Source organism: Tauraco erythrolophus, chromosome 22 (genome assembly GCF_009769465.1).
Source record: "Tauraco erythrolophus isolate bTauEry1 chromosome 22, bTauEry1.pri, whole genome shotgun sequence".
NCBI classification, from domain to species: Eukaryota; Metazoa; Chordata; class Aves; order Musophagiformes; family Musophagidae; genus Tauraco; species Tauraco erythrolophus.
In genome coordinates, this window is record NC_141486.1 from 83,875 (window position 1) to 111,549 (window position 27,675).

A 27,675-nucleotide genomic window follows, 5' to 3' on the forward strand; every position below is an offset into this window, starting at 1 on the left:
ATGGGAACGCTGCTGCCGCCGCTGCTCCTCTTCCCGCTGCTGCCGCTGCCGGCCGGTGCCGCTCCCGGTGGGTGTCCCGAGCCGGGCCGCTGCCTGCCTCCCCGCTCCCGGGGCCAGAGCCCCGGGCCGCCCCGGCCCTGCCGCGGGCCCCGGGCGGGCCCCCCCCGGGCGGCCCCCCCCAGCCGGGCCCCCCCCAGCCGGGCCCCCCCGAGCGGCCCCCCCCAGCCGGGCCCCCCCGAGCGGCTCCCCCCAGCCGGGCCCCCCCGAGCGGCCCCCCCCAGCCGGCCCCCCCGGGCGGGCCCCCTCAGCCGGCCGCCCTGGGCAGCGCTGGAGCGGTGCCCCGCGCTCCCCCGGGCCCCAGTCTCCAGGGCTGGGCTGGGCCTTACCGGGTGGTGCCGGCTGCCGGTTTTCCCTGCGCTGACCGGTCCTTCCTCCAGCTGCTCGGGCAGCGGGGCCTGGCCTGGAGGAGCGGCTCTTCCAGCAGGTGCGGGACCACTTCAGCTTCGAGACCTGTGGCAATGAGACCTTCCCACAGCGGTATCTGGTCTCAGGTAGGTCCCAGGGGGTGCGCTGTGGCCGAACTGCTCCCAGCTCCAGCACGGCCGTGGCAGGGCCTGGCTGTGGCTCAGGACTGGGCTGCTGTCTGCTGAAGCCTTAACCGCTCCTGCATGGAGGCAGAGAGCCTCTCTGGTGCTCGGGGAGCTGTGCTGAGCAGCCAGGAGTCAGCTTGAGCTGAGTGCCAGCCCTTCGTGAGCCAGTTTGCCCTGGCATTGTCCATGTTCTCCTTTCCTTCCCTTCAGTTTGTCGTTCTGGCCATGGGGTGTGGGGTCCAGGTGTGGGGATTGGCCTCTCCGGAGCAAGAGCAGATTGGAAGCAGCAGCTGCATGAGGGTTGCACTGGGGCTGGCTGTGTGCATGTGTGTCTTCAGTTGACCACAGCATCTCTTACAAGTGTAGCTCAGTGTTTTGAATGCAGCAGGAAGAACAAAGAGCGACCCAAACCTTGCACTCTGTACCTGTTGTTCTAACGAGTGAAAACAGCTCCTCTTGGGGCAGCGTTTTGCCTTATTTAAAACGCTGCGACTTTAGATAGCTTAAGCTGTGCTAACAATGAGAAGCTCACTATGAGCCGGCACCATGTGCTGGCAGCCCAGAAAGCCAACCATGTCCTGGGCTGCACCCAAAGCAGCGTGGGCAGCAGGGCGAGGGAGGGGATTCTGCCCCTCTGCTCTGCTCTCGTGAGACCCCCCCCCTGCAGTGCTGCGTTCAGCTCTGGAGTCCCCAACACAAGAAGGACATGGAGCTGCTGAAGTGGGTCCAGAGGAGGCCACAAAGATGATCCAAGGGCTGGAGCACCTCTGCTGTGGAGACAGGCTGAGGGAGTCGGGGCTGTTCAGCCTGGAGAAGAGAAGGCTCCAGGGTGATCTTATAGCAGCTTTCCAGTACCTAAAGGGGCTACAAGAAAGCTGAAGAGGGACTTTGGACAAGGGTGTGTAGTGACAGGACAATGGGCAATGGCTTTAAACTGAAAGAGGCAGATTTAGATTAGATCTAAGGAAGAAATTCTTCCCTCTGAGGGTGGTGAGGCACTGGAACAGGGTGCCCAGAGAAGCTGTGGCTGCCCCATCCCTGGAAGTGTTCAAGGCCAGGTTGGATGAGGCTTTGGGCAACCCGGTGTAGTGGAAGGTGTCCCTGCCCTTGGCAGGGGCGTTGGAGCTAGATGATCTTTGAGGTCCCTTCCAACCCAAACCATTCCATGATTCTATGAGGGCTTCTAGCAAGGAGCTGGCAGTGTCTTCCTTTCTAGCCAAATAATGAGTTATCTTCCATGCAAGAGACAGTAAGAGAGAGGAGCCTTTTCTGAACAGTGTGTGACTGAAAAGGCAGCAATTCCGACAACCAGTATCATGTTTTTCAGTCATGCGTAAGCAGGAGGAGTTAAGGAGAGATCTGCAGGGAGAAAACAAAGGTGGAGCTGTGAATATCACCAGCCTGGCATACTGCCCAGCCTGGTGTGTGCCTGCTGCTGCCTCACAGGCTTCGTGAGCAGCATCTCACCTTCTCATCACCTGTTCCTCTGCAACTCGTTCAGCACCTGCACCCAGTCATCTGTATTTCACCAAGCGTGAATTCGTGGATCAGTTCAGCCCAAAGATATGGGAACACCACTGAATTTTGATAGCACACCCAAGGCTGAAATGTCACTAATTAAGTGGCCCTTTTTGAACAGATCACCTGGGATCACCTGGTTTAAAGCATTGTATAACTTTTATTGGTTTTATTTTTAAAATGTTATGTTTTATCTGTGTGTCCTGGGCAGAGCTGAATAATATTTTTGAGAAACAAAATATTAACATTGCTGTTCTGCTGATTTACAAATAGTTTCTTACTCAAAATTCCTGTGAGTATTTCCCCTCTACTGCTTCTTGTGCAATATGAGACTTTTCAGATTGTCAGCAAGAACTTGAAGGAGACTTTTATTTCACAACCAGGCGTCTGACTGTCCCGAGGTTAGCTGGCAGTTCCCCCAGGATTTCAGTCTAGAAAGAGATACCTTTTTAGGCAACACGTTTGGTTTTGGTTCCTGTGAATGATTGTTTGCTCCAGGAGCCACGAAGCATATAAGAAGAGCCAGAGTAAAGAGGGCACTTGAGTTTCCTACCTGATACCCAAGGCAAATGCGACACAGAGATTCGACAAAGAGCAGTGGTTTCACTAATGAAAGGTTTCAAACCCATTTCCAAGCCAAATCCTGCTTTGGTAAGTCTGTGTTGAAAATGCCAAACATTAAACTCAGGCCTGTCTGTTAACATGGTGCAGCAGTGTCCGTACGACAGCCACTGTTGGGTGGTCCCTTAGGATGGTGTGGCAATGCATTGAAACCAGCACTTAACTGATGGTCTGAGGCCTGCTGTTAAAGCAAGCTATTTATTATCCCTTTTAATTCCTCTCCGATTTGAGACTAAGCTAAAATCAAATGTTTGTTACAGTCAGCAAGCATCATAGCGACTGTTTGTTAGATAAGCAACTAGCAGACAGGGTCTGTCTAACTCCTTATTGACATTGTGGGTCAGCTTGTCCTGCCAGTCTCAATTTGCCTTCAGTTATAAACAGGTCAGAGCATGAACCACATCATCTTCATATATCATCATATATAGGATATATCGTGTGTATGTTACATATATAACACATAATACATAAGCAGCAGAATATCCTGGGCTGCATCAAAAGAACTGTGGTCGAGGGAGGTGATTCTCCCCCTCTGCTCTGGTGAAACCCACCCTGGGGTACTGTGTGCAACTCTGGAGTCCTCTGTGCAAGAAAGGCATGGACCTGCCAGAGTGGGGCCAGAGGAGGCCACGAAGATGATCCGAGGGCTGGAGCACCTCTGCTATGGAGACAGGCTGAGAGAGTTGGGGCTGTTCAGCCTGGAGAAGGGAAGGCTCCGGGGAGACCTTCCAGTACCTAAAGGGGCTACAAGAAAGCTGGAGAGGGGCTTTTTACCACGGCTGGTAGTGCTAGGACAAGGGGCAGTGGCTTTAAACTGAAAAGAGAGTGGATTTGGATTGGACATAAGGAAGACATTTTATTGTGAGAATGGTGAGATACTGGACCAGGTTGCCCAGAGAAGTTGTGGCTGCTCCATCCCTGGAAGTATTCAAAGTCAGGCTGGATGGGGCTTTGAGCAACCTGATCTAGCATAAGATGTCCCTCCCTACAGAAGGGGAGTTGAACTGAATGCTCTCTCCAACTCAAACCATCCTATGATACGTGATTTATAGCTTAGCTCTGTGTTATCCATCACAGCAGGAGCAGCAGAAAGATGCAGGCAATTCCCTAATGTCCATTTTGTGGGAAAAGTGATCTGTGCAAGTGTTTTGGGATGAGTTGGGCTGAAAAGGGCATATAACTAGGAAGTAACTCTTTTGGGGGCAGGTGTTTCCAAATGCCTTGCAGAACTTGAGATTTTAGGGATTTTCAGGTAGAAGTGGAAGTTCCAGGTCATGTGCTGATCTCATGGAAGCTCTTATTTATCCCACTCAAATGTTAGATTTCTGTAGCCTGGCCTTTCTAACACCTTCATGCCTCAGCTCCAGTCTCAGGGATCAGCCCATTCACAGAGTTCTTCCTTGTTAAGCTCCTGCCTGAACTCACCAAAAGTATAGTCATTTCATCCTCATGTTTTTTGTGTGTTTTGTGTTGTTTTTTGTTTTTTTTTTTTAAATTCCTTCTGTCAATTGTCTCACTCAGAAAAGTTCTGGAAGAAAGGATTTGGACCCATCTTTTTCTATACTGGCAATGAAGGTGACATCTGGACTTTTGCTCAGAACTCTGACTTCATATTTGAATTAGCAGCAGAAGAGCAAGCACTTGTGATCTTTGCTGAGCATGTGAGTATTTCAGTCATTATGCAGACTATAGAGTCTTGTCCTGTTCAGTATTACTGAATTCAGCTTTCTGCAGGTCTGGAAAAAGAATAACATCTCTTGCCATGAATAATAGAATCATGGAATGGTTTGGGTTGGAAGGGACCTCAAAGATCATCCAGTTCCAACCCCCCTGCCATGGGCAGGGACACCCTCCACTACACCAGGTTGCCCAAAGCCCCATCCAACCTGGCCTTGAACACTTCCAGGGATGGGGCAGCCACAGCTTCTCTGGGCAACCTGTTCCAGTGCCTCACCACCCTCAGAGAGAAGAATTTCTTCCTTAGATCTAATCAAAATCTCCTCTCTTTCAGTTTAAAGCCATTGCCCTTTGTCCTGTCACTACACACCCTTGTCCAAAGCCCCTCTCCAGCTTTCCTGTAGCCCCTTTAGGTACTGGAAAGCTGCTATAAGATCACCCTGGAGCCTTCTCTTCTCCAGGCTGAACAGCCCCGACTCCCTCAGCCTGTCTCCACAGCAGAGGTGCTCCAGCCCTTGGATCATCTTTGTGGCCTCCTCTGGACCCGCTCCAACAGCTCCGTGTCCTTCTGATGTTGGGGACCCCAGAGCTGAATGCAGCACTACAGGGAGGTCTCACGAGAGCAGAGCAGAGGGGCAGAATCCCCTCCCTCGACCTGCTGCCCACACTGCTTTGGCTGCAGCCCAGGACACGTGCTGCCAGCCCAGAAAGCCAGCCGTGTTGGCCGCTTATGTTGAGCTTCTCATCCACCAGCACTCCCAAGTCCTTTTTCTCAGGGCTGCTTTCAATCCATTCTCCGCCCAGCCTGTACTCGTGCTTGGGATTGCCTGGACCCACGTGCAGGACCTTGCACTTGGCCTCGTTGAACTTCATTATGTTCTCACAGGCCCACCTCTCCAGCCTGTCCAGGTCCCTCTGGATGGCATTCCTCCAGTGTGTCCACCACACTGCACAGCTTGCTGTCATCTGCAAACTTGCTGAGGGTGCACTCGATCCCACTGTCCATGTCACTGACAAAGAAGTGCCATCCCCAATACCAGCCCCTGAGGAACACTACTCGTCACTGGCCTCCACTTGGACGTTGAACCGTTGACCACAACTTTTTGAGTGTGACCATCCAGCCAATTCCTTATCCACTGAGTGGTCCATCCATCAAATCCATGTCTCTCCAATTTGGAGACAAGGATGTCGTGTGGGACAGTATCAAGTGCTTTGGACAAGACCAGATAGACAATGTCAGTTGTTTGTCCCTTATCCACCAACACTGTAACCTCATCATAGAAGGCCACCAAATTAGTCGGGCAGGATTTGCCCTTAGTGAAGCCACGTTGGCTGTCACCAATCACCTCCTTATTTTCCATGTGCCTTAGCATAGTTGCCAGGAGGATCTGCTCCATGATCTTGCTGGGCACAGAGGTGAGACTGACTGGCCTGTAGTTCCCCAGGTCTTCTTTTTTCCCTTTTTAAAGATGGGGGCTATGTCTCTCCTTTTTCCAGTTGATGGGAACTGCACCAGACTGCCATGACTTCTCAAATATGAATGGTAATGGTTTAGCAACTTCACCACTTCCCTGATGTAGATGTATCTCATCAGGTCACGTGGACTTGTGCACCTTCAGGTTCCTTAGATGGTCTTGAACCTGATCTTCTCCTACAGTGGGTGGTTCTTCATTCTCCCAGTCCCTGCCTTTGCCTTCCGTGACTTGGGCTGTGCAGCTGGAGCTCTTGCCAGTGAAGATTGAGGCAAAGAAGTCATTGAGAACCTCAGCCTTCTCCATATCCTGGGTGACCAGGTCTCCCGTTTCCTTCTGGAGAGGGCCCACGTTTTCCCTACTTCTTTTTTTATCGCTGACATATCTATAGAAGCTTTTCTTGTTGCCCTTGATGTCCTTGGCCAGATTTAACTCTTATCAGGGCTTTGGCTTTCCTAACCTGATCCCTGGCTGCTCAGACAATTGTTCTGTATTCCTCCCAGGCTACCTGTCCTTGCCTCCACCATCTGTAGGCTTCCCTTTTTTGTTTGAGTTGGTCCAGGAGCGGCGTGTTCATCCATGCAGGCCTCCTGGTATTTCTGCCTGACTTTGTCTTTGTTGGGATGCACCGCTCCTGAGCTTGGATCATCTCGATCCTTGAATATTAACCAGCTTTCCTGGGGCCCTCTTCCCTCCAGGGCTTCATCCCATGGTACTCTACCAAGCAGATCCCTGAAGAGGCCGAAGTCTGCTCTCCTGAAACCCAGGGCAGTGAGCTTGCTGAGCGCCCTCCTTGCCTCCCTGAGGATCTTGAACCCCATTTCATGGTCACTGCAGCCAAGCCTGCCCTTGAGCTTCCCATTGCCCACCAGCCCCTCCTTGTTGGTGAGAGAACAAGGTCCAGCAAAGCACCTCTCCTCTGAAGCTGAGATGTACCTGCTGTAAACTTTCTCACCATGGTAGCAGCTTTTCTTTACTCAACCATGGCTTCTGATATTTTTTTTTTTTGCCATACCGACCTGCAATCCAGAATACAGACTACTGTTTCAGTGAAATCTATTCCATGGCGTGTTTGCTTTAGACCAGTGCTTTTGTAAGTAGTTTCCACAGGCCTTAAACTCCACTCTGGACTACAGAGTTATTTTGTTTGGATAATATTTAATCTCTCCAGCCTGCGAAGTCCCAAGCCAACCTTTCCCACACCACTCTATTAAATCTACTATTCCACAACTTATGCGTTAAGAGATTACCCTGTTCCCTTTTCTAGTGGGGGATTTCAGGAGAGAAATATGTGCCGAGGGCTCACTTGGACCCTGCTAAAGTAGCTTGTCATGAACTGTCCATCCTCTACAGGACATGTCCTGAAGGTGTCCGTTTACCACACAGAGGCAATAAGGCACTTCCTCAGTTATGAACAAGCTGGAGGATGCCATGTGCTCTGTTATCACTTCCCGTTTGTGCACACTTAGCCCAGTTCTATAGTGAGAACGGAGAAGACCCAGACCTTGACACCAGCATTTCCACAGCATATCTCTTTCATTTCAGAGGTACTATGGGAAGTCTCTTCCATTTGGACTTGAGTCAACACATCTGAAGAAGACTGGTCTGCTTACCGTAGAACAAGCCCTCGCTGACTACGCAGTGCTAATTACTGAGCTTAAGCAGCAGTACGGTGCTGCAGACTGCCCTGTCATTGCTTTTGGAGGCAGGTAAAGGAAACAAGAGTTTGGAAATCAGTTTTGGAGTTTGGATAGTTTTCTTGTTTTCCTGAAACAAGGTGTGTGCCCCTTCCTTTCTCTGCACCCTTTCCGAGCCACAGTCATGCTGTTCTCATAGATCTGTTTGTCTCTCAAGCAAGTTCTAAAGGCAGAGCTGGAAGCTGGTAGAGAGCAGATGCACCTGTGCCTGAGCTCCCAAGAGCTCATCACCAAGTCCCAGGCAGCTCTCCCATCAAGAATTAGTCTCAATTTGTGATTGCTTTGGAGAAGCTCCACTGACTGGATGTTTCTGGGCATCTTCAATATATGAGTCAGTCAGAACTCCAGAAAATAGGAAATTCCTCCTGCAGGATAAGAGCATTTTATGTTGGAAATACAGAAAACTAGTAATTGGTAAAATATTCTTTCCAGAGGCCACCCAGCTTTTTATTAAACACAGCCTCTTTAACATCATCCACCCGTTTTCATTGTAGGCTCCTTTATAATTCTGCTCCGAACCTGCTGCTTGGTTGCTCCTGGCTTCCTACCAGAAGCCCTTCCCCAAAGTGCTTGCTCCATTGCAGTTCAGAACTGTGTTGGTGTGATGTCCTTGTCTCTTGAATGGCTCTCCATGCTCATAGTAGAGGGATACTTCCCTTTAAAAGGCTTCCACCAAGTACAGGGCTTCTAATCTGGCTGCAGTGAGCTGACACAGCATTTCACCTGGCAGCTGTCATTAACCTGCCAGCCCACTGCGGTGGTGACTGGACCGTTGCTCAGGGGTGTTTGTAGTGTGACTGTCAGGCCAGTAGCTAGTGTAAAAATGTCCGGGAGCTGTCCTGGGGTGGGAAGGTGGGAGAGGGATTCGGCAAAACCTGCTAGCTGGGCTGCTTGTTAGACTGCAGCTCTGAGTGTGTACATCAGAGTTCAGTCTGTAGCTGCTCTGAACAGCTGAAACGTGGCAGTGTCGGAGCGGCACAGTGTTTCCCAGGGGAGAAGAAAACCCACCTTTTCTGTTGCCAAACTTTAACCTGAAATTACTTGTGGCAGGTTTCGGCTAATGCCTGTTTCCAAGGTCAGGGTTAGAGAAATGCATGTTGTTTTCCATGTGGGTGATGAGGAATTCCGTTTACTGCAACCACTCAAGGTGGTGGGGAGGGAGACTTGAGTTCCCATAAGATTGGAGTCAGACCAGGTGTTATCTGCGTTTTAGGGATATCATTTGCCAACCCTCAGAAGCGGCCTCAGAGTAATTCCACAAACACCACCATGTGAACAACTTTTGTCACCTTGGGTTTATCTAGCAACCCCTGATATATTTGCAGATTGTGGCCCTGGCACTGAAGCTACCAAGGTGGCTTTGAGTTCTATTGTGGTGTTTGTTAATGTCTTCCCTTCCCTATATCTGTGCTGACCATCTATGCAGCTGTTATTTGGGGTGCTCAGGGAGAATACTCTCTACTTTCCAGCACTGAAGAGGGCTGCATATTCCGTGGTGTTCAGGGACACCCTTTGCTAAGAGCCTAGCTAGTCTTTATAATCCCGTATGTGGAATGTATCTCCTTCCTGTCGTCCAGAGTGACAGCTTCACTTGAGCCCCACTTGGTTCTGCCCCGATGCTGTCAGGACACACTCTGGATGGTGCGGAGTTAAATATTGAGGCAGGATTTACATTTGGCTGCAGAAGCAAACTGGGCTACTGTGTTCCCACTGGAGTTAGTGTGAGTGTTTGGGGAAAGGCCAGTAAGAACACACGGTGTGCCGCTCATTGACCAGAGCTGATCTTTTTACACGAAGATGGTACTAGATATCCATAAGCTTCTTACTGCCTTGGGTTAGGTGAGCCTGTGAACGCTGGCCTGATCTTATAAATATATTATAAACTGTCTGTTAAAGGAAATAACTCTTTTGTCTCTCCTGTGGCAGCTACGGAGGAATGCTGAGCGCTTACATGAGGATGAAATACCCAAACATTGTGGCTGGAGCGTTAGCTGCCAGTGCTCCTCTGGTGTCTGTGGCTGGACTTGGAGACCCCACCCAGTTCTTCAGAGATGTGACAGCAGTAAGTAGCATCTCTCTTCAAGAGCATTATTTTCTTCCTTTAAGAAGGCTGGATTTTTTTCCTTTTCCATGTGTTTAAACAGACATCTGTCTTCGAAGCATCAGTGCTGGCGGGGAATGCAATTAAATGGGGACCCACAAGGAAAAGCAGCCGCTGCAGATGTGGTGGCTGGGCACTGCCGTAGCTGTGGCAGCTCAGGGCCCAAAGGGGCTGCTCTGATGAGCAGCACAACTCTGTTCCAGCACCTTTAGTACCACTGAGGATTCACTTTCCCATTTCTAGTGGCTTGACCATATTACAGCCTGAAAGTTTTCCCTTGTGCTTGGCTGAACCCCCTTTGGATAATTTATTCTTCAAATCTTCTCCCAAAATGCTGTATTTTGCATTGATAGCAATGATTCACAGCAGCTCCTTTGTCCCAAGATGGTTACATTTCAATGAAGAGCTTGGAAATCTTCATTTCAGTAACTACAAATATTCGAGGTGTCCTGGATTCATTTAAAACCAAAATTGAAATGTGGCTTCACACTTTGAGGACATAGGACCCATAGGAAGGTGGTATTGCTTAGAACTGACTTACATTTAGTTTATAAGGAAAGAAATGTACTATTCGGTAGTACTGAAATCTTGTGATGGTGTCTGTTTTGCCTCTTTTTTGACATGAATTTCTAGATCTGGGTGACACAGATGGCTTCGCAGGAACTACCTGTGTATAAAACTTGTGGTCTTTTTGCTCTTATTTACATAAATGAAAACCTTATTTTAATGCAGAGACTTACAGGACAGATAGCATTAGCAGTACGTATAAAGAAGAGACTATCATATGAAAATAAACACAATAGCATTTGAAACTCTAAGTGTATAAGAGAATAAAAGACATCTTGTCTTAAAATTATACATTTTAAACCAAAAAATGTAATACCACTTAATCATCTAACAGGCCCTGCAGTGGGAATTCTTCCCTGGTTGAAAGTAATTTCTTCTCAGAAGCCCTATTCAGCTGGTAGCTGTCTTGCTTCAGCTGTGAATATGCTGTGAGTCATTACACACCCCTGAAATTAGGACTTTGACCTTTTCATGTGAAAAAACTCTTCAATTCATTTTAAAATATATTCTCTCTGCAGCTGTAAGCCAGCCTCTGGGCTGAGATCCTAAGCAAGCACTTTGTGTTGTTTTCAAAGTAATTCCTTCTACTTCCAGTGTGTTTGCATAAAAGCAATCTGTGCATCTGAAGTCTGAATTCAGTTGCTGTTCTTGGTGAGCCAGCGCCCCTGAGAGCTGTTAACACTAATGAAGGCACAAACCTTTCATGAGTCGTTGTGGGAGCTCTCTCTTCTGGTGAGTCAGAGTGCATTGTCTCAAAGCAGCTTTCTCTGTGACTTCTACTGAGCTTTTCCAGCTCACTTGTAAGCCTCCAGCTCCCAGGGGAAGCCAGCAAAGGGCAGAAGGTTGATTTTGCGTAAGGCATGTCCATGAGGCTGGGTTATACATGCCAAGTGCCCCACCTGCAGGCGGGCAGAGAGCCCCTGGGTGGATACTGCCCGTACAGCCACGTGCAGGCTTCCTGTACGGTTACTGCTGCAGTTCAGACCGCCAGCTCCAGATCAGCTCAGCTATCTGAATTTGGTGTCATTCAGAAGAGTAAAGCTGTCAGCCTGGAGCAGGAACAGCTTTCCTTGGAATGGCCCTAATGCCTCCAGCCTCCACCTCTGCTCAGCTGAAGTGTTCCCGGGTCTGTATGGGTCCGCAGGGGAGAACTGGAATGGGTGGTGGTTCCTTAGTGTGCTGGGCAGTGTGCTGCAGCAGTCCAGCATTGCCTGGCGCGGAGCTCGGCCGTGACAGCAGCCGGAGCAGACCCGCTCCTCTGTCCCAAGTCCATCTGTCCCCACGCTCCAATTAGAGCCATTAGTAGATGAAGATCAATAAGCACATCCAGAAGGAGATTTGGAACCCCTAAAGGGATGACCAGGTAAACTGTGGAAAACTCCATAGTGATTTCTCTAAGCCTAATTCTCAAAGGCAGAGTTAGGAATAAAAGAAAAGTCCCAAATCTGTTTTCAGTTGAGGCTGAGTTTTTGTAAAAAAAAAAACAAAACCCCACAAAAGCAAAAGAACACAAAAAAACCCACCAACTAAGCAAACAACAAACAAACAAAAACCCCAAACAACAACAACAACAACAAAACACCCACAAAACCTTAGCTAGTCATTTGTGGTTACTTAACCATTGCTCTGGCAGGGTAAAGGGATCTTAAAAGACTCCTAATAATTCTTATTATATCACCAAGCACTAGCTGCCAGCAGATCTCAAACTGCCTTACAAGCTGACGGAAGAGAAACAGTTTGGGTTGCTGGAGCCTTCAGTGACAGAGGAAACTGGTTCCACCAGCATAACCAGCCACAGCTCTTTGAACATACCTTAAAGGGCTTTTTCAGGAGCAGTAATGTTTTTCCCAAGAAAAAGCATTGGTCATCTTGGTCGTCTGGCAGGTCACCAGCAGGCTTAAGAAGAAAAGCAAGTCTTGGTTCTGTAAACCAGTGCTCTACCATCCGTGCATAACTGACTTCTCCATGGCTCCTTCTCATAGACAAAGTGCAGTTGGAAGGACTCTATTGTGTGTTTAAAGAAAAAAAAAAACCCAAACCGAACCAAAACAATAAAAAACTTTTAGTCCTAGCAGCCTGGCACCCTCTTCCCATGTCCTGGCCAAGGCATGTGTCTGCCCTTGCTGCTTCGTGTTCAGTCTGATGGCTCCACTAAGTGCCAAGCGTTTTGTCTGACAGCTCGTCCCAGCGAGACCCGGTGAAACAGTTGCTGCTTGGTCTGAGCTGTGCAGGCTGTTGGCTTCTGCTGGGGCATGCTGATTGTCTGGAGGACAAGGCAGAAGCGTGGGTGTCACTGCTCCTGGAGATGCGGATGAGGTTCTGACTGATGGGCCAGTAGCCCCTGTCACCTCCTGGTACTTCTGGCAGTTCTTCCCAGTTCAGCCGCCACATCTAGCTCTGTGCAACTGTCATCTGATGTCTTTTCTGTCCCTTCAGGATTTTCAGAAGTCTGGTCCAGGCTGCGTCACAGCTGTCCGCAAAGCCTTCCAGCAGATTAAGGATCTGTGCCTGCATGGAGGTAAGGAGAGAGCCCTGCTCCCCAGGGGCAGCCACCAGGTAGTCCCAGACATGTGGAGAAAAGTTGATTCAGTTTTACCTCTGCTAGGTCTTCAGTTGGTTCAGCTAAACCAATGCAAATGCTCACCTGGCTGCTTCTTTCTGCTTGCACGATTGATTTTTTAATTTTTTTTTTAAATTTAATGGAACAGTTTCAATTAGCTTTAAAATTAGTAACCGACACCAAAATGAAAGCATCTATGTTGGGGCTTGCACAGTGTTAATGAAACAGTCTTTTCTGCACCAAAGTGCAAAAACACCTGCAAGTGGAAAACAGCTGCATTTTGTGTTGGTGAAGCCTCATGTTTCACCAGATACTTGACCCCAACACCCACACCACTGAGAACCGTTCAGGTGGGTATGACAGCCGTGTGGCTCAGCTCACTGGAAATATCTGAGAAATATTTGAAAGCAATCTAGGTCTTGAAGCAGCCATCACAGCCTCTTTCATCTCCAACCTTGGACAGTTAGGTGAAGCCAAGGACAGAGACTGGTGAAGATCTGGGCCATGCCTCCCAAGTGGGCCAGACCAGATACCGTGGGCCAACGCCGCATCTCCTGGGAGCCCTGCGTGGTGCTGGAACAGCGGCGGTGGGTTCTTGGTCGGTCTCAAGGCTTGGCTTGGTCTGCGGTGCTGCATGTCAGGGGCTGTGTGCCTCCGACAGGTGCTGTCGCTGCCTTGCTGCAGGAGCTGGTTCTGGAGCTGCCCAGAGGAGCTGAGGGTCCAAAACCCCATTTAGGTTTGGGTCACAGCAGGAAAAGTGTTACCATTAAATAGTCAAGATCCTCGAGGTCTGCCTGGAGCCATGCTTTTGGCAGCAGGGTGGGTAATCTGGTCATATTTAAGGCTTCAGCTCTCAAGTGAGTATCCAGAGGCATGTCCCAGGGCTTGGGTTTCCAAATAGAGACAGCCAGGCTCCAGTGGGAGTAGGATGGGGGCAAACAGGAGCTGCAGCTCCAGAACGTGGAGGATGAAAATTAAGGGAGCAGCTTTCCCCAGCAGAAATGCAAAGGTCTAAGAGTGCATCTTGAAGGAATCTCGTCAAAGACAGATCTCCTGACTCCAGCTGACCTCTCTGCATCACGTTGAAGTTTGAAGGCCCATCTCAGGAGTCCTTTGTGACTTTGTGAGAACTATTCTCCCTTGGCAATTCTTACTGCAAATCCATCCAGCTCCCAAGGAGCGCTTTCCAGCCCCACCCTCCCCCCCAGTTTTTCCAGATGTTGAATCCCGCTGGGACCTGTACACTGTACCCTGCTCTCCTGGGGACAGAGGCACATGCAGGGCATGGCAGACCCTGGGGAGAGAGCCTGTGGGGTGAGGAGGGCAGCGGGCAGGGCACCGGCAAGGACGGGCTCTTCTCACCGTGCCAGCTGGCACTGCTCCTGTCTCAGTGGGTGCTGGTTCCTCTGGGCTCCCCAGGGAGGTGTCGGTGGCTCTGTGAGGGACAGGGCACAGGCCGGGGGCCATGTTCAGGCTGTGCCTGAACATCCATGTGTGTGTGAATTTAGATGTAACGTGTCCTTCCCACTAGAAACCTCATCTGTGTCTTACGGCATCTCCTTACTCCCGAGTGAAACAAGATGCCGAAGCCTGGTATTATTTTCCCCTGTTGAAGTTTATGCCTTTCATTTTCCTTCCTCCTGCAGCCTATGATGAAATCAGCAGTAAAATGGCCACGTGCAATAAGATCTCTAACAAGGAGGATGTTTACCAACTTTTCGGGTTTGCTAGAAATGCCTTCACCATGATGGCCATGATGGACTACCCTTACAAAACCGATTTCATGGGGCACCTCCCTGCCAATCCCGTGAAGGTGAGTACCAGGACCAGGTGAGAGCTGCTGTTTCCGACGTGCGCCTCGGTGCCCAGAGCGCAGCCCGCAGCACTGGCAGCACCCGCTGGCAGCCACGGTGACGGGGAGGCAGTGCTGGGTGTCGCAGCCCTTCCACTGAGACAGCAAGTCTGCACGCTTTGAACTTCTCTGGGATGGCGACTGCTGTGTTTGCAGTGCACTGCCATAAGGCTTGTTGGGGAGGGTTTGCTGGAGCCACTCCTGCCCTGCTCTGCCTTTACTTTAGACACGAAGGCCTGTGTGAGCTTGTTCACTTCACCTCTTAAACACTAAAAACCTGTAGCTTTAAAAAAAAAGAGTAGCTTTGCTGTAGCCCACCTCAACACACTTTCATAAATGTATTTTTCTTGGTGAGTAGGGATGGAGATCTGAAAATCAGCTTCCTTTCTAAGTATTGTCCAGGAAGATGACGTAGCTCAGAGTATCATGTGGAGGAATATCTGCTGCTGTGGGGTCTGGAAAACCTGTAAATGTTCAAGAGCGCCAAAGATGGCAAAGCGTGGGAAAGGGGCCTGCTTCTCAGGGAGTTACAAAGACGTCTCAGACACCAGCTGCTCTTGAAAGGTCCCAGCTTTGGTCCCACATCACCAGTTGCTATTGCAATTCCTGGTTTCTTCTGGTGTGCTGTCAGCCTTGTGCTGCTGTTCTCCACTGCTCCGGCGCGCCGTGCCGACCGGGCTCTGTTTGCCCCTGGCCTGGGGGCGGTCATGGTTCGAGTCCTGCCTGGAGCAAAACACACTGTGCCAGAGATCAGACAGGCTGCGCTGTGCTGGGACTCAGGGGATGCTGCCTCCCGCTCCGCTGGGCACCTAGTTCCCTGTTTAACAGCCTGTAAAATGGAGATAATTATTCTACCCCACCTTGAGAAAGGCATTAAAATATTCTGATTGTAGGAGGAAGGAGCTGTTGTGTATCACTGTGGCCTCTGCACAGCTGCTTGACTTGGTAAAGGAACTGTCTGTCCTAGCCTGGTCTCCTTGTTTGCATGTATTTTGTTGCTAGAAGGGAGTTAAAAAAAAAAAAACCACAAAAAAAACCCCAAAACCTGTGGCATTAGGCCCTTGAAAAGCTTCTGAATCATAAAATATGTAAGTGATTGTTTTAATGAATCTTCCAGCTTAGCCCTTCCATGGAGCAGAGACCGTTAACTGTTTTGCCTGTGATGTGTCTCATCCAGGTCGGCTGTGAACAAATCCTTGCCCACGCAGACCCAATTCGAGGCCTGGCTGCACTCGTTGGTGAGTCAATAGTATCAATCTGATCTTCTATTTAACGGCCTTTTCTAGAAGCACCTGTAAGTAGAGCGGTTGCGTTGCTGTGCGGGTTGTGTATCATGGGAGCTGGTACGACTCCCACTGGGACCTTTTGCCCCATAGTGGCTTTGTCCGTCAGGATGTCCCATGGTGGCACATTGGTTCATTCTCTGACCTGTCCAAACACCCTCGTCAGGTTTTTCAGCCTGTTGACTGTCCGTGAGATGTGGACTTCTAAGGTACTTGGTTCTTCTCTAAAAGTTTACCCATACTTTGGCCCAAGCAGTTGCATGTTCAATGCACACTTGCTGAAGGAAGTTCTCTGGTCTGCTTGTTGAGGACAAGATTGTCATTGCAGTGCCCTACGGTCTTAATCCAGTGGCAAGAGAGTCTTAAATACACCATGTGTATTTATCTCTGTGAGTACTTAATTTGTCAGCCAGCAGTGTTTGTAAGGATATTATTAGAGATGGAATTCAAAGCTCTTTTGAAGACTTCCTCATAAAATCTCTCAAGTTGTTCATTAAAAATAAATTCTACATTGGTCATTATTCGGAAAAACAGGTTCTGAATGACAAAAAATTGATTTAAGAAATTCTTACCGCTTTTAACGCCTCTTAGTAGGATTGGGAACTAATGCTTTTTTTTTGCAAATTGTGCATGTTGCCATGATAGCACCAAGTCAGAAATGTACCAACTCCAAATCACTGCTAAAGATGTTTGGCTGGCAACTAGAAGAGCTGTTAAAATACTAATATCTTGGCAAACACTGCCAGCTCTGCTTGACATATTCACATCCTACTTCTTCTCTGAGGCGGAGTGAGACTCTTGTTTCTTTGCGATGAAGAAGCTGAGGGTAGATTTCTTCCTCCTGGCCACGGGGGAGCACTTTGTGCCTCTCCCTGTCTCACCAGCTTCATTCACTTGGGACAGTTTAATCATGCAAGAGGCATGATCTACCAGAGCTTTGGGCAGGGGACTGGCTTTCTTCCATACCCACCCCTCTGTGTCGTACAAGAAAACACCATCTTCTTTCTGCATGTGCTGCAGCGACGCACCCCCCGCGAGGTACAGCGTGGACTCGTGGGCTGCGATGCTGAACTGGCAGCAGCTGAACGGGGACAGCGTTAGCGTTGTCCACTGGTTGCTCACAGGACAATAATACTCCGTCTCCTTGACGTGAATCCATTCCTCCGCCTGCAAAGGACACCACCAACACTCACCCGTCATATCACGCCTCGACGGGGCATCGCTGTCACGTCAGGCTTGTTTGGGTCGTGATAAAGGAAACCAGTGTCTCAACACGCGTTTGAATACCGTGGGGCTGGAGGTGCCGGGTTTTCAATCTGTTCAGCAATCAGAGCCTCAGAAGAAACTGAATAAAATACCAGAATAGCACGGCTGTGAAGGAGCTTTGTCCTTCTTGGAAAATCAGAGGAGTGAGCTGAGCAAGGTGCCACAGGGACCTGCTGGAACTGGTATAGCCTGCGTCCTGCCTGCTCGCTGGACATTAACACATTGCAAAGGAAATCATCTAAAGAGGGCTGTATTGCCTTGAGTTGTGGACAATAACTGAGTTTGTGTCCCCTGAAGGAACGCGATGTCAGCCTTGGTGTGCAGTTTCTCTTTACAGTTTCTGTCCCTTCTGCTGAGCAATTAAGTCCTCTCAGACACCCTCATTGCTTCAAAGGAAACCACACCTGCCATGGTGCAATGGGGCCAGGCCCTGAGTCTGTACGCTTTCAAATGGGAATTACTGAATCATCTTTCAAAACTCAGTTCTCTTGGCCTCAGGGAATGGGATTCTGCTAGAAGGAGCCTTTCAGTCCCTGTCAGGTCTCCTCCCAGCTTGCCCTCCCCAAAGGTGGTGCTTTCCCTCCTCTTTCAGAGATGGGAAGTCCAGGGGCAGGTCGGTGACCAGTGTTACACTGGGGTTTCCCTGTGTTAGTGGGCTGAGCCTCCACTATATGTTTATTTTTTTAAAAAATGCTTTAAACAGCCTTTGTGCTGTAGCGAAGCTGTGACACCAGGGTGGGTTCTAACGCACGCGGTTGTAACGGCGGGTACGTTTTCACAAGCTTATTGCTCTAACTGTGCCAGTCCACGGAGAGATCCAAAATAACCAAGTTACCTGTTGGAATAAAACAGGGCCTAGCAATAGAGAGACCTATTTTGGATCAGATTTGGGATTAGAAGAGCAAATTAACTTACTCCTTTTAGTGTCCTTCCTCCAATGCAAAAGATCCTGTCTCTGACTGCAGCCATCCCGTGATCGCAGCGGGTGAAAGCCATGGCACTGTTGCCAATCCAGCGTCGGAGGTGAGGGAGGTAGCTGTAAGTGTCTCGTAAGGTTTTACCCCCAGAGAAGCCTCCTGAAAGGGAAGCAGAAATCTTGGAAATCTATCCATCATCCTCTCTGACATCCAGCAAAGCTTCTGCAAACATCAGCAGAGCTGATTTTTTTTTTTCTTTAAAATACCTGAGAAGCTCAGGTTTAAAATTTCACACCATTCTGGAGAGCTGATGTGGTGTGAAATTTAAAACCTGAGCTGCTTCGGTATTTTAAAGAAGGGGGACTGTTGTGGGTTAGGCTGAACCCCCCCCCACACCCCCAGCCGGTCACTCCCCCTTCCCCAACCCCAGGAATGAGGGAGAGAATTAAAGGAGAAACGGGAAACCCGTGGGTTGAGATAAGAACAATTTAATACAGATGATTTAATACACAGTGTAGATGGTCACCACCCTCTCATATGCGAAGCCCGTCTCGTCCCGAAGCTGCAATCCCGGACGGATGCGAGGCCCCGAAATAGAGAGGGGCAGAGAGAGAGAGAGAGAGAGAGAGAGAGAGAGCACTCCGAGAGTGGGAGTGCTGGGAGAGAGAGAAAAAGAAAGAAAAACAATAGAGCAAAAGCGCAGCAAGCGCAAAAGAGCCAAAGCGCCAAAGCCCTTCTGTCCGGCTGCCCCTCACCTTTATACTGGGCATGACGCTGCATGATATGGAATACTGATTGGCCAGTTTGGCCTCAATCTTAAGTTCCACCACAAATGACAAGGGGAATCGTGTCCCCCTTGTCCCAACTATGCTCCCCCCTTATCCCGCCGTGCTTCTGCACTCCGGCACACTGAAAAGCCCTTGGAGTCTCATGTCCAACCACAAACATCACCTTGCTATCAGCATTCTTCTGAGAGCGAGCCTCTGAGTGAAACCAAAACACGGAGCTCTTCTGGCTGCTAAAAAGAAGAGCTGACTCTGTCCCAGCTAAAACCAGGACAGGGACAAGGAGGGGAACCAAACCTGTTCCAGCTCTTTCTGTAGACAGTTTTCCACAAAAGATTTTTGAAAAAAGCTTTTGGGGTGTTTCAAGTGTAACCAGGAACAGCTTCAATCAGGGAATCTGCTTCCAGTATGCGCAGTCACAGAATGATGGTTTGAAAGAAAAGCATTCAAAGCTCTTTGAACTTTGGGACATCGACAGAAGGTCAGAGCCGGTCTGCCAGTGCTGTTGTCAACTTTTTCTCTTTATTAGGGACTCGCTTGTGTATTTCAGGGGTGCGTTGTAAAAAGCTCCTTGCAGAAGGAAGGTGCTGCTGTGGGAGGGTTAAATGCCTCCCATTGCCTGCCTGTTGAGTTCCAGACTGCGGAGACTCTTTGCAAACAAGGAAGGTGATATTTCAGCTTGGCCATGAGCCCCAGCTCACCTGGGGTTTGATGCTTTCTGTGCGTGGACACTTTGTCTGCCTGGAGCTTGTGTTTAAATCTCGTATCAAAGTATTGCTCTTAATTGTTCGGTTTGCTTGGGCAGGGCTGTGGGCCAGCCAAGTCAAATCTGCAGTTGCCCCAGTAGTTAAGGAAAGGAAAGCTATAGGTAGGTAAGATCTTATACCCAAGGGCTATGGATAGTGTAATTCAGCCTAGATCACTCTCTGAAGCTCTGCGAAGCAATGCTGTCCTTGCTCTCCAGTAGCAATCAAGACCAGCAGAGGTTAAATGAACTGCCCGTGGTGCCGTGGGCCAGCGGAGTCAAAGCAAGGACTAGAGCCTGAGCCTCAGCCCTTCTCCCAGCTGAACCATTACCCGTGGATGCTGCCAGTGGCGGATCCTTGAGGTCAGCGGGGTACCCGTCTGGGTGGGACAGCCTGTGTGCTGCCTGCCCTGCCCGGGGGCCTCGGCTCTACAGCCCAGCCCAGAGAATTGCCCTCATCGCAGCTGTGCAGCTGAAGTTAATCCAGACTTGATCAGCACAGTGATCTCAGCTGGCCGTAACTGATTTACGGAGCAGGGAGCCTGCAGCCATGGCAGAGTGGCCCAGGACTTTTAACTGCACAGGCAACAACACAAACAACGTCATGCTTTCCCTCAGACCAACCAAAGATTATCTTTCAGGTCCAAATTAGTAGCTGCAAAAGCTGAAGGTCCTGCAGCAATTTCCCGCAGTGTTTAAACCCACGTTGCTTTATTGTTAAACATCCTGCACCATCTACCAATGATCCCTGTAACGACTAAGGATCCCTTGTAGGGCAAAAGCTGGGTAAGAGCCTGCATGGTACTTCTTTTTGTACAGATTAACAAAGCAGCACAGTAGGGCTAGTCCCACGTTTTACACTCAGATTAATACCAGGGTTTAATCCCATTGCCAACACAATGGCAGCCTGCTCCTGGTTTACCTTTTCAGACAGCAAAGCTTTGGGATTTAGCCAGGATTGCAAGGTCAAAGGCGAGCAGGGGTGTGGATTGCAAGCAGATGATGTCACCTTTAGTGTCTTGGAAAGAAAACAATTCCTGCCATTCAGGAGGGTAGTGAGGCTGGGCTAAACAGAGCAGGAAAGGGATACTGGAGCGGTGGGTGTTATGGGTGTGGGTGCAGGCTCAGACTGTGACATTGAGATACCACCAAAAATCAACAAAACTACATGAAAATATGCTGCTTTCTACTGGCTCTATCACCTGAAATATAGAGTATTCCCTTCTGGGTTGTGCCTGCGTGATCGGCAATAGGCACGGGGAAAGGAGCTGCAAACTCCCACTTGTTGTCAGCCGGCTGGTACAATTCCACCGTGCGGGTGAGGGTCCCCAGCAGTGTCCCACCACCCACGGCGAAGATGCGACCAGACAGCACATCCGCGTGGAAGCGTGTCCGCCTCTCCAGCATGCTGGCGACCTGGATCCAGGAAGCATTGCGGGGATCAAATCGGAAAACCTAGGATCACAGCAGATGGGTGGTGGTTAGCAGATGGCAGGGGGCTGGCTTGCATCTCCTGTGGCTTCAAGAACCGATAAACATTTTCCCTGGGCTGAGGAAGGTTTTCTGTTCAGAACTGGAGAGGCTCAATTTCCAGTGCCAGTCAGCTGATAAAGCAGTACCTCCCCAGTGGAGCCGGAGGCTCGGTTATGGCCTTTCTGCAGGTCTGGGGGGGTCAGGGAACACGTTGCGCTCTCAGCTTGCACGAAGCAGGAGGTGAAACACGTTGGCTTAATGAGATACCTCTGTTTCAAATGCCAGCTAGCATGTATCAGCTGGAATTTCAGTGAGATTTGAACAAGCCCATTTTGCATCTCTGCTGCTGTTTTGCGAGTGTAGCAAAGAGAGCAGCTGTGCTTTGTTGGCTGTTCGTGCCCAGGAGATGGCTGGAGTGGATCCCTTGCCCTTGTCCCTGGTGCCATCGCCCCAGGGGCACAGTGCCTCTGCTGAGGTTGGGCTTCCACGCACAGCTTGTGCCTCCCCGAGCTTGTTCTGTCAGTCATGGTTAGAGAGCCCAGGTCACTGGGCAAGGGCAGCATCTGCAGAGCAGTGTGCGGTGGGCGCTGGGCTGGGGCTGTAGCTCACCTGGCAGTACAGTGGCTCCGCTGCTGCGGGGCTGCCCCCTGCCCTCCCGGCAGAGGAGAAGAGTCGCTGTTTGCTGAACTAGGTACAGTGCTGAAATAAGCCCCATGGGGAAGAAAAACACGCTGTTTTTTTCTAGCAGGCTTGCTGAAACCGTCTAGGAAACCATAAAATCCTGCACGAATCTTTTTAGTCTGCAGGCAGATGGGGAAGGTCGTGGGAGCTAAAGCAGATTTGCCTTTCAAGGGCAAAATTAAGGAAGGAGCAGTTCTCAGGCAAAGTGGCAGGCTTTAACCGTGCCTCCTAAGCGTGAGGCCCATGGCAGCAGCTGTGGGGACAGGGGTGGCATTCATGGCGTTGCTTGATTGACTGATGTGGACCTGGCTGAACCTGCACTGTGGAAGTTGGGTACAGGTTAGGATGGCAATTTACAGTAGGAGCAAGGTGAGCCCAGGGCAGGACCCGATTGCTTTCCAGAGAGTGTGGAAGCTGCACTGCCAACAGCTTTCAGTACTGCACGGAGTGCTAAGAACTGCGTAGAGGTGGGAGCTCTGTGGTGGGCAAGAGGAAAGACTCACTCCTTCCCCCAGCCATTTTTCCAAGGCTGCTAAAGGTTTCTTGTGTCTTACCTCATTTGATGGCTGCTTTCCCGTGGGATCAAATTTGCACTGTCCCCCAATGACGAAAAGGAAGTCATTGATGACGGTGACGCAGTGGTTGTACACGGGCACACGGAGGTCCCCAATCTTGTGCCAGGTGCTGCAGCTCGGGTCGGCAGCCCACATCTCTCTGCAGAGGCAGTTGGCGGCGGTTCTGCCACCAACGACAAGCAGCACGGTGGAACCGGAGCGGAGGCTCGTGCTCCGCGTCTGCAGGATGGGCTGAGCGTACAGCTGGGAGTGGTAATTCAGAGCCTCCTGCAGGTACCGGTGGCAGCCTGAATCCAGCCTCATAAGAGGCGTTTCCTGGACATACCTCTGCAGATCCTGTAAAGGAATGAGTGGGAATCTTATGCGCCTTAAAATATCCACCGCGTCTTTCAGCCGCGTGCGGTCGTGCTGCAGCCAGCTCACAGCAGCTCTGAACAGCTCCAGCTCGCTGCATCCCTCGCTGTCGGTCCTGTCTAAAATTTCACAAAGGGTTCCTCGGTCCAGGTCTTTCAAGCACTGGGGATCAGCCAGGATCTGTTTGTAATGCTGCCCTATGTAGCACATGGCTTTCTGTCTCAGCTCTGCTGGGCCCAGTTTTTTAGCAATGTTAAGAACATCCATGCAGTTCTCACAGTTCAAGCAACCCTCCAGAAAGCGAAAGCACAGCTTGATCACCTCCCGAACCAGGAGGGTTTCTGCAGCTTGGAAGGTCTCCTCAATATTCTGTAATGAGAGGTCTAGTTTGTTGGAGTAAATGAAGTCGAGAACGTTCCTCAGCCCGGCAGCACTGACGGCTTTCAGCCGGACGTTTCCATCCGGGCTCCCTGCTCTTGCCAAGTTTCCAACAAACAGGCTCTTGCAGAAATTACTTGCTGACGCTAGAATGATCTTGTGGGCTGGAAAGCAAACCCCTTCTGCCTCCAGCGTCACGTCGCACAGCGCGTTCTGCGAGCGAAGGCTGCTGAGCCCTTCCAGGAGTTTCGCCAGGTAGGTGTCGGACACGAGCCGCGCGGTGCCGGCCCGCGAGCTGCGCGGCATTGCTCCGAGAGGCACGTAGCCCTGGAGCAGCCCCGGGACTCTGCCGCACTCACTCAGTGCATCTCCTGGGCAGTCTTCTATGGCTGAACCAGTGGTTTCATGCTTCGAGGGAGCTGAGGCTGTGCTGTCCATGCCACAGAGCCCTCCAAAAGCCTCCCTCCTCGACGGCCTCTGCCCAGTGCTTTGCCGGCGCGGAGAGCCGTCTGCCCTGCGGAGCGGTGCGGGACCGTCTGCACGCGGAGCTGTTGGTGCTGGTTATGACACAAAACCCGCAGTGTTTGTGGGTTTTGCCTGTGGGCTGTGACACTGGCAGCAGCGGATGGCCGCTGGCATAGCCACATTCCTCCTCCTCGCTATCTGGTAACTACTGATCTGCACAAAAAGCAGCTCATTCTTGGGCAGCTCCCCAGCTATGCTCCACTGGGCCGCCTGGTCAGGTGCTCTTTCATCCGGGCAAGCCTGCACACGCCGTCCTTCCCTTGAGCAACGGTCAAACAAAATCCTGTCTGTGACGTGCCAGCCTTGGCGCTCTCTGATTAAATTTGATGGACTCAGACAACAGCTACTTTCGGGAAGGGAGGGGGTGGGAAGGACTCAGCAGTTGTGTCCCGTTCAGTTTGAAGCATTCCACTAACACGCTGTACCCAGCCTGCTCCTGGGTGCATCAGGGAGTGGAGGCTGGGGCTCTCCCACGGACTAGTGAACCAGTCACTTGGCTTTTGGCATGAGCAGAGAGAGAAGAGAGTAGTTGGGAGCCTCTTCCTCCCCGTGGATATAGCAGAAGCAAAGGATATCATGCAGCCAGGCTTGAGACTGTGTGAAAGCTTTGGCAGAAATTTGGGAGCGTACCCTAACACTGGAGCAGGCCCTGCTAGCTCTGCCCCAGCCGTGATCTTGGCCATGAGGCTCGTGTGAGAGGCCATGGGTGAGACAGCAGAGGGGTGCTGACAGGTTGGCGTTGTGCTGTGTTTCCACCTGACAGGGGTGTTCTACAACTCCTCCGGCTCTGCACAGTGTTACAACATATACCAGCTGTACCAGTCCTGTGCTGACCCCACGGGCTGCGGCACCGGCTCAGACGCCGAGGCGTGGGACTACCAGGTAAGGTGTTGGAGACACCAACAGCTTCCAGTTGCTGCCCTGGTTATCGCCCACCCTGCAACAGCTCTTTCATCTCTCAGGTTTGCACTGAGATCAACTTAACCTTCAATAGCAACAACATGACCGATATGTTCCCCGAGATGCCCTTCACGGAGGCCATGCGAGAGCAGTACTGTTGGAGCAGATGGCACGTGAGGCCACGAGCACACTGGCTGCGGACAAACTTTTGGGGAGGAGGCGAGTTGTGCTGGCTGCTCGTTCTTTATTCCTTTGTGCTACCCTGTAGCCGTGTGCCTGTCCCCGCTCTGCCCAGCTGAGCTCGGTGGGGACAGGCGCAGCACACTAACAAGTCCTGGCAGAAAGTCACAGCCTTGTGCTGACTGGAGCCAAACAGCCCTTTCTGTACCTCCTTGAGACAGAAAGGGAGAACCTAACAACTGCAAAGAATTTGTTTTATTCTCCTGTGGTTTTTATTCTTGACCGTGTTTGCTGCAGTAGCCAAACATGTTTGGGTAAGTGGGCAGGAAGGAAGCCTCTCAAATGTCATCTCTCTGAATTTCAGACTTGAAAACTGCAAGCAACATCATTTTTTCAAATGGAGACTTGGACCCGTGGGCTGGAGGTGGGGTAAGCATGTGCACTCCTGCACACCGAGCACAGAGAGTAGCCTTTGCAGGTTGTACACCACCCCTTCTCCCCTTCAGAGCAGCACTGGTAATTCATCTTTAGCCCATTTGAGTTTCCGAAAGTGGCTGGTTTATGCTGAACCATTCAGGAGCCTCAGGACATTGAACGGAGTCCATCAGCCAGGAACACTGCAGCAAAGGTGGCTTCGCCAGTGCAGACACAGCAGGAGCCTCCTTGCACAACACCGGGGGTCCGAACCACAACCTGTCACGTTTCTGTCTCAAGACTTGGTCCCAGTGCTGAGAGCCGAGTGCTCTGCGCCATCTCCAGTCTCGGCGTACTTTGTGAGACCAAGCAGCTGCTGTACGCAGCAACTGAAACCAGGGCATGTGTTGGTTTGGGTTCAACAAAACTCCTGAGTGGTGCCAGAGCTCTAGCTTAAAATTTAAAACCAGAAATGACCCAGAACTGGATTGTGAGTTAGTTGAGCTCCGGATTGTAATGCAGGAGCTCCTTGGTTTGGCAATCCCAGCTGCAAGAGGAACAGGCTTAGGGTGCATGGCCCAAAGGGGCCTGTACTGGACTAGGCTGACAGTCTTCATCCTGGGGGAAGCCTTCGCCTCATTTGAGAAATACTTGAGAAAAGATGGTGGGGAGGTAGGGGAAGGGCTCTTTACATTAGTGATGGGTGATAGAACAAGAGGAAATGGGCATAAGCTTAGTCAGGGGAGATTCAGGTTGGATGTTAGGAAGTATTTCTTCTCTGAAAGGGTTGTCAGCCACTGGAATAGGCTGCCCAGGGAGGTGGCTGAGTCCCCATCCCTGGATGTGTTTAAGAATAGGGTGGATGAGCTACTTGAGGATATGGTTTAATGGGGATTAGGGACGGTTGGACTCGATGATCTCTAAGGTCTTTTCCAACCTAGAAATCTATGAATCTATGAATTTATTTGAGACGGTTTGGCTCATCAGCACTGTTAGCCATGCACATACTATCAGCTGTAGCACGGATCTCTTCCCATGCTCTTCCTCAGTCCTGCCCAGCTCATCTTCTAGTTTTCAGAACTGATGTCCAGTTCTGCCCAGTAACTTGGTGAAAGTTTGTCTCTGTTCCTCCTCCTTCCAGATAAACAGCAGCCTCAGTCCTTCACTGATTGCATTGACCATCAAAGGAGGCGCTCATCACCTGGATCTCCGGTAAGTACTGAACTCTCCTTTCGCTGACGAAATCCTCCTGCCCTGGGTGTTCCATCTCAGCTAGCCATGGTCCAAAGAACCAGGAGGTACTTTGCTTAGTGGACTGGATACCAGATTGTTGCAGCCTGACTGTGGAAGAGCAATCTTCTCCCCCAGTACGCAGCTCTTAAAAGCCTTCAGGGAAGCTGGGCTGTGCAAAACTCAGCACTAAGCTCACAGACTGTCATCAGGACATGTCCTTGCACAAGGATTGGCACAAGTGTGTGACAGCCTGTAGCAATCAGTCATGTGAAGTAGTCCAGCATCTCTTGGCATTAGCCATCGGCCTTCAGGCCCAGAGCAGAGAGCCACCAGTGCAAGGGAGAGCTCAGGGCTCTCAAGCCTGCCTCCCAGCCTTCTGGTGCGTGTGACACTGTAACTGGTTTTCTGGGACATAAATACAAAGTACAAAACAGAGAATCTCTGTCCTTCAGTGCCCTGTCTTGGCTTTCCCCATGCAAGGGGCCAAGAGCTGCTGCCTGCTGACCACTCTGCTCTCTCTAGGGGACACCATCCCGCTGACCCCCCGTCCGTCACAGAGGTGCGCAAGCTCGAAGCAAGCATCATCAGCGGCTGGGTGGAATCTGCAAGGATGGGAAAAGCCCAGGAGAAGCGCTCGGGAGCTTCGGCGGGCGGACAGCCATGAACACATCCATCCCCACCGCCGCTGGCGGGCGTGCGAGGCTGCCGCCCGCTGTGCCACGCCTGGGCTGTCTGAGAAGGCATCATTGTCTCCTCTGCCATGATGGTGGCAATTCCCCCTTTCTGAAGTGCCCCACCTGTCACAATCAAGCATCAGAAGAAAAGCAAAAGGCCAAATCCCTGACTGAAGCCAAAAAACACAGTGTGGGTTTCATGCTCACCTGCTTGGAATGAGAAGGCATTATAAATAGTGGAAATAATAAAAGCTTGGCTGAAGGCCCAAGAATCATCACTGTCCTGAAAAATATGGTTGCAGGAGGTACCTGGAGGTTAAGGCTAAATTATTTTTAGACAAAAAATAAATACTAGATGACTAGTAGGAAAGCAGAGGTATGGTCATTACTCACACGGGTTCACAGGGGACTCCACTAGTGACCAGTTATACGTCTGCCTCATACAGTGCTGTGGGTTTGGGGCTTTTGTTTCTGGTTTTAACTTGCAAAAGAGATCTCCAGTTGTTGAGCTAAAGATTTACACAAAGTAATCCTGGTGCGTACTGCTGTCACTCAAGAGCTGCGTAGTAGTGACCAGTAAAGCACATCTCCACTTCAGACATCTTCAGATCTTTTTAAAATAAATTACAAGTTTATT

At 50.5% G+C, this 27,675-nt stretch overlaps 2 protein-coding genes across 2 annotated transcripts; one reads left to right on the top strand and one right to left on the bottom strand.

Moving 5' to 3' along the window:
- DPP7 (dipeptidyl peptidase 7) lies at window positions 1-27,675 on the top strand. The gene is made up of 13 exons (XM_086625184.1): window positions 1-67; window positions 438-551; window positions 4,251-4,390; window positions 7,424-7,587; window positions 9,502-9,637; window positions 12,680-12,761; window positions 14,450-14,616; window positions 15,833-15,893; window positions 24,401-24,519; window positions 24,600-24,756; window positions 25,082-25,146; window positions 26,273-26,343; window positions 26,887-27,675. The coding sequence occupies exons 1-13, from the start codon at window positions 1-3 to the stop codon at window positions 27,026-27,028; spliced, it is 1,485 nt and encodes a 494-aa protein (XP_086481310.1). The 3' UTR covers window positions 27,029-27,675.
- Window positions 16,624-23,454, bottom strand: LOC104384262 (kelch-like protein 13). Its single transcript, XM_086625313.1, has 4 exons — window positions 22,360-23,454; window positions 20,854-21,106; window positions 18,120-18,280; window positions 16,624-17,105 (listed from the first exon to the last, which is right to left on the bottom strand). Exons 1-4 carry the CDS (start codon window positions 23,416-23,418, stop codon window positions 16,707-16,709), a joined length of 1,872 nt encoding a protein of 623 aa, XP_086481439.1. The 5' UTR covers window positions 23,419-23,454; the 3' UTR covers window positions 16,624-16,706.

Excerpts from the sequence above, each read along its gene's own strand:
- DPP7 (XM_086625184.1), top strand. The coding sequence starts at position 1 with ATGGGAACGCTGCTGCCGCCGCTGCTCCTCTTCCCGCTGCTGCCGCTG. Across the intron at positions 14,617-15,832 it reads TCCCTGCCAATCCCGTGAAG|GTCGGCTGTGAACAAATCCT; the intron begins GTGAGTACCAGG and ends TGTCTCATCCAG. Across the intron at positions 24,757-25,081 it reads GACAAACTTTTGGGGAGGAG|ACTTGAAAACTGCAAGCAAC; the intron begins GCGAGTTGTGCT and ends TCTGAATTTCAG.
- LOC104384262 (XM_086625313.1), bottom strand. The coding sequence starts at position 23,418 with ATGCCGCGCAGCTCGCGGGCCGGCACCGCGCGGCTCGTGTCCGACACC. Across the intron at positions 18,281-20,853 it reads GGGAATACTCTATATTTCAG|GAGGCTTCTCTGGGGGTAAA; the intron begins GTGATAGAGCCA and ends CTTCCCTTTCAG. Across the intron at positions 17,106-18,119 it reads GAGGAAGGACACTAAAAGGA|GCGGAGGAATGGATTCACGT; the intron begins GTAAGTTAATTT and ends TGTCCTTTGCAG.